This window comes from Dendrobates tinctorius, unplaced genomic scaffold (genome assembly GCF_039654945.1).
Source record: "Dendrobates tinctorius isolate UK_male_01 unplaced genomic scaffold, ASM3965494v1 ptg000097l, whole genome shotgun sequence".
In the NCBI taxonomy this organism is placed as follows: Eukaryota; Metazoa; Chordata; class Amphibia; order Anura; family Dendrobatidae; genus Dendrobates; species Dendrobates tinctorius.
The window spans coordinates 22,992,742-22,998,741 of NW_027361765.1; the positions used below are offsets into that span (position 1 = coordinate 22,992,742).

At 44.2% G+C, this 6,000-nt stretch overlaps 1 protein-coding gene across 2 annotated transcripts in view; it reads left to right on the top strand.

Annotated features, from left to right (window-relative positions):
- Window positions 1-2,552, top strand: part of MYO1E (myosin IE) — a 274,229-nt gene extending 271,677 nt beyond the window's left edge. For both annotated transcript variants that reach the window (XM_073586955.1, XM_073586956.1), the window contains 2 exons: window positions 162-331; window positions 1,532-2,552. In XM_073586955.1, coding sequence (XP_073443056.1) covers window positions 162-331; window positions 1,532-1,608 — 247 coding nt within the window. In that variant the 3' untranslated portion in view covers window positions 1,609-2,552. The remainder of the gene's footprint in view (window positions 1-161; window positions 332-1,531) is intronic.
- The last annotated feature ends 3,448 nt before the right edge of the window (window positions 2,553-6,000 follow it).

The following is a 6,000-nucleotide window of genomic DNA, read 5'->3' on the forward strand; positions in this document are numbered from 1 at the left end:
AGCTGGAAAAGAATGGCCTTCAACACAGAAATGATGGCACACTCCGAACTTCACATACAGTCCTTGTGCAACAGCTCCCCCTGCTGCTCAATCACTGAATAGGGCTGAAGTAAATCTGCGAGAGGTTTTAGGATTTCTAAAACCATTTTATTTTTTTACAGTGCACGTCGACAGACATCGAGTCGGCCTCCTCCAGGTGGAGGAAGACCAAAACCTCAGCCAAAGCCCAAACCTCAAGTGCCACAGTGCAAGGCCCTGTATGCGTATGATGCACAGGATACAGATGAGCTCAGCTTTAATGCCAATGACATCATAGAGATTATCAAAGAAGGTAATTGGCTCCGTCTAATCCGTATGACATTGTTATATATGTTTTCAGCTGCTGTATAGTAATTCCCTAGGTATAGCCCTCTCTCATTACATAGTATAACACTTTTATTACCAATGCATCCATACGTTCTATTTGTGTTTTTTACACACACCAGACAATGGGGTGTGACATAAGATGTAAGAATTCAAGTGCATTTTAATTGGTAAATTGTTTTCTTCATTTTTAGCTCAGTACTTGTGCTTCATAGCTGTAAATAGATTTGCAGCCACAATTATCCATTCATAACTTCTAGTTTGTCAATGGTGATCCACATGTGTTGTAAATGCACTGAATTACTAGGATATAGGCCTATTGCCATATTTATAAATGCTTATGTCAAAATGTGTTTGTTCATTAAACATGTGTCTGAAACGTGGCCAGAGCTTCAGAGCAGCATTCCCAAAGAGAATCTGAGGCCAGCATGAAATGGGGACATACAAGCCTCCATGTTGTAAATCGCTGTGTAATATGCTGCAGCTCTACTAGTCTTCTCAATGCTGAGCCAAGTCTAGCTCCGCCCATGTCACTGATTGGCAGCTTTCTTTGTACACTGCACATAGCATAGACAGAAAGTGGCCAATCGGTGGTGGGGTGGTGCAAGCCAGAGCCCATAAATATGGTGGACTTCATGATGGGAGCTTATTGCTGAGAGGACTAGAAGAGCTACAGAAAAGTAGTGAATTATCAAAGCTACAGTAGGAAGCCCAGTAAGTGCCCAGCTCTTAAACGGGGCAGCATTAACCTGCTGATGTATTCTACCTAAAGAGAATCTAATAGATCTGCCCTGGATTGTTTTAAGCCCAGACCAAATACATCAAGTTCTCTCTTTTAATGGCTGTAGTGAAAGCGATATCGGAGGAGGGAATGGTGCACCGTTTAGTTGACGCACGCGTGATAATTTTCATTGAATGTCTGACATTGAACTCAAAGGGATAGTTGTTCGCACAGAATGACTGTCCAAACCAAGCGCGCTTTTCCACGCCCTTGTTTTCTATCTCCACACCTTCTCCGGCTCTATAAAGCCTGAGCTGTCAATCAAAGTGGGCGGTTTAGAAGAAGGGAGCTCTAAATTGTCATGAAATCGCTGTGACTATCGCTTTGGTACAAGGATATCCCATGTTGTGCAGATGATTGAACATGTGTTTTTCCTGTCACTTACAGATAACTCAGGTTGGTGGACTGGAAGATTACGGGGGAAACAGGGACTTTTTCCAAATAATTATGTCACCAAGATCTAAGACAGACTGCGCAAATGGGACCTGAACCTGTAACCCTTTTCTATTTAACCCCTTCCAGTAATTGTCCAATAGGGGAGAAGTGCCTCACCTTGTAGCCGGAGAAGCCCCATCCAAATTGTAGCACCGTGAGCCGAACGCTACAAAACGCAGACACCAAAGACCTGAACTGGAAGATATTTATTACATGTTGTTCCTACTTGGGGACCTTTTTTGCTGAGTGGTGGCCACAATGCATTGCTGAGCAGTGTGTTACAAGCCTCCGGTGGCACGAGGGTTATGGAGCGAGTGGAGTTCTGCCTAATGATGGTTGTGTGATCGTTAAAGTGCCTCTTGCGTTTACTGATGTTAATTTATACAGAGATGAATTCTATGCACAGTTCCTCACTCCTTGTGCTCCTGGATGAAGGAAACATTTCCTATGCTGCTAATGCATCACTAAGCAATGGAGGGATGTGTAATTGCTGGATTAAGAATGTATGTGCTAATAACGGAATATCTCCATAAGGCACTGCATACCGAAGATGTGTATTCTCTTGCATAGTCTTATATTGAAATATGGCTGGCCCATGTTAATCTCTTGGTATAGGATGCTGTTACCTGTTACAGGAAGCATCTCCTTCTTTTTAGCTGTAAATTTATATAGCAAATCATATATACTGTACAGATGTATACAAAATGTTATAACATGTATGGATATATAACCTAGGACTCTACTGTACTATCATTGCAGATTTTAGGGCTAATATATCAGGTACTTATGAAATATGCACTTAAAACCATGTTTTTAATTCTTTTTAGCTTTTGCTATTGCTTATACGATGGAAATTTCTTGGCTGTCGCAAATTTCCTGAATACTGATTAACAGAAGCCAGCCCAATCAAAGTCGACATGCTTTCTACATCATGTAATAGGCTATTTAATAAAGATCATTCTGTTTTTACCCACATTGGTGTTTGCCATACTTTGGCAAATTGCATTATTTCTATAGGTTGTGCATCTAGGGATAGAGACCCTGATTCCAGCAATGTGTCACTTAATGGGCTGTTTGCTGTCATTTGGATAAAACTGATTTTTCTCTGCTACAGATCTAAGGGTATGTGCACTCGTTGTGGATTCTGGTGCGGATACGCAGCGGATTTGGCCCTACGGATCCGCAGCAGATTCTCCTGTGATGTACAGTACTATTTTATCCAATGGAATTTAAAAAACGCTGTGCACATGCTGTGGAAAATTCCGCACGGAAACGCAGCGGTTTATTTTCCGCAGCATGTCAATTTTGTGCGGATTCCGCAGCGTTTTTGCACCTACTCCATTATAGGAATTTGCAGGTGTAAAAACGCAGGGGAAATCCACACAAAAAACGCAGAAAATCCGTAGGTAAAACGCAGGTCATTTTACCTGCGGATTCAGCAGATTCCGCGTGGAAAAATCCACACAAGAATCCGCAACTTGTGCACATACCCTAACAGTTCTCTGAATGCTGAGCTCTGTATAACCCCACCCACACCACTGACTGATTTCTGTGTATGCTGTGATTAGCAGAACGCTGCCAATCGGTGAGGTAGGGTTATAAGGAACTAATGAGTATGGAAGACTACACACCAACAGGTTGTCACACTTGGTGAAGGATAAGTAAGTGTGCAACAACGGGGCAAGAGAGGTGGAGACCCCTAGACAGATCTAAAATCACCCTGTCTAACTGTCCCTATATAGGTTCTGCACCTATCGCCAAGTAGGAACCTAATCCCTGCCTCACCCTAGCAATAGGCCCTGGTAAGGGAGGGGATAGGGTGCCACTAGTCAGTACCCACTACCAAGTAAAGACCAAGAGGATAGACAAACGAGGAACACTTGGCTTGAGAAGACAACCGAGATGTCACACCTGTGACACAGGTTTACTAGTCCCCTAGTGAAATCTCCTGCTGATAAAAACAGTACATTTATGAAAACTCCAGCAAGTAGCCCAGTAAATGACACGTCACTGGAATCTGTGTCTACATTATGCTGCTCTGAGACCCTGTCACCAGGTTTTAGCTACTTAATCAGATTCCCGTTAAAAGACTTTTTACAACTTTACTATTTTATCTGCCAAGATCTTATTGACACATACACAAATTACGGAAATAACTCCCTCCTAGAATGAAAGGTGGTACGTTTCTAATAGAGGTAGGTACCGTGTAAGGTTAGTTTCACACTTGCGTTTGGAGGTGCAGGTCACCGCACTGTCAAAAGGATGCATGCAGCAGCAAAAGTATACCTGCACAAGGCCAGCATTACCCAATGCTAAAGATGGGGTACACAGGTCGCATGCAGCGGCATGCGCCCATAGGTGGAGCTGACCGGAGGAGGCGTGGCAGGGGGTGGAGCTTCACGGCAAGCGTCCGCTGCGCCTCCAAACGCAAGTGTGAAACTAGCCTAAGCTCCTGATGGACACAGACAGAAAAGGGCCTCTGTGCAAGAACAATATATGGCCCTTTGCAGCCCAGGAGCTCCTAAAAATGCAAAATTGCACCTGCTTTGGAGGTAGAAATGGGCCCCTGTGTGGCCACACAGGTTTTACCAATGACACAGTTGTGTGGAAGTGTTTGCCCTCTTCCTGATGTCTTCCTATCCTTTTGCATGTTTGTGTTTTATTTGTCAAATGTTTCAGATCACCAAAAAATTTAAATATTAAAGTAACAAACACAAAATACAGTTTTTAAATTAAGGTCTTTATTAATGGAAAAAGAAATCCAAATCTACAGTGCTGTGTGTGAATAAGTGATTGCCCCTAAACCTAATGGCTGGTTGGGCTACTCTTAGTAGCAACAACTGCAATCAAGCCTTTGTGATAACTGACAATGAGTATTTTACAACGCTCTGGAGGAATTTTGGCCCACTCATCTTTATAAAGCAAAGACAATTACTTGTCAAAAGAATGAGATTCACCAAAAAAGATACCAACATACAGCAAAAGGTGAAATTAAAATGTAACTTTTACTGTTAGATAAAAAAGTTTAGAATGTGTCACCCAAAAGAAAGGGAGAGATTGTTGATCAAGTAACCAATCCCCAACAAAACAGGGAAAAAAAGGGGAAGAATAACAACTCCCCCGCCGACTCCCCCCCACCCCCAGTGTCAACAATCCTAAAAATAGTCACCTTAATATGTACAGATGACAATATAACCAGGGTACAGCAATGAAAAATTCATCATTCAGTATGCAAATGCTTGCTGTAACCCAATGAGCACATATATATAACAGATACAAATGTTGAAAAGACAATTTACAACTGTACAAATATAGAAGAATAAGACAAAAAGATTGGAACAGTCTCACCCATAGTTGTAACAGAGGCGGGAGTCTTCATGGATCCTGTATAAAATCCTCAAAGGTCCATGGAACCGAAGCTTGGGAGGACAATACCCTGTCAATCCCTATGGGGCTAGCAGTCATCTATTCCCCAAAACTCCCACCCTAACAAGGGCAGTCCACATCTAACCCTATATTGCACATGCCCTGCACTTTCCCTAAACAAGTGTCCCTACGCGTTTCATCTAAGTGAACTCAGGGGACTAGCTTGTCACAGCCATAGTGCTAAAACTAAAGAGACATATGTATCCTTCTGCTCTCAATGCTGTCTGCAGAGAGTGAAGGAAGGAGGGCATATTTATAAATCAACACTTCATGTGATAACCATTAAGGTTAGTTTCACACTAGCGTTTATTCGACGCAGCGCACGGCGCCGCTAAGCCCAGCCCCCTGCCGGCTCCCTGTCCGCCCCATCCGGTCATCGCCGCCTACTATCGCACATGGACGCTTGCGATCTGCGCACCCTATCTTTAGCATAGGGTGCGCAGATCGTGCACTTGCCGTGCGCTAGTAGGATTTTGGCGTGCGCTGCGCACTTTTGAAGGTGCGTCCATGCGCGCCAAACGCAGCATGTTGCATTTCGGCGTGCACGGCGCACCTTCAAAAGTGCACAGTGCACGCCAAAATCCTACTAGCGCACGATCTGCACACCCTATGCTAAAGATAGGGTGCGCAGATCACAAGCGTCCATGTGCGATAGGCGGCGATGACCAGATGGGGCGGGCAGGGAGTCGGCAGGGGGCGGGGCTTAGCGGCACCATGCGCTGCGTCGAATAAACGCTAGTGTGAAACTAGCCTATGTGTCAGTCGTCAATCACCTCATATGTGGTCTACTTGATGCAAGAAAACGCATGCTCCCGACAACCAGATTCTATGCCACCGGACTCTCAAACACAAGCTGTTACTATAGCTGCTTCCGTTCCTTGAACCGCACGCTGGCAGGCATATCCGCTTAGTGGAGCACAAATGTCATTTCCGGGAGCAGCGTGCTCCCGATCACCATGCCTAATGCTGTCTACTTGTAAGTAGGGCGTCACAGC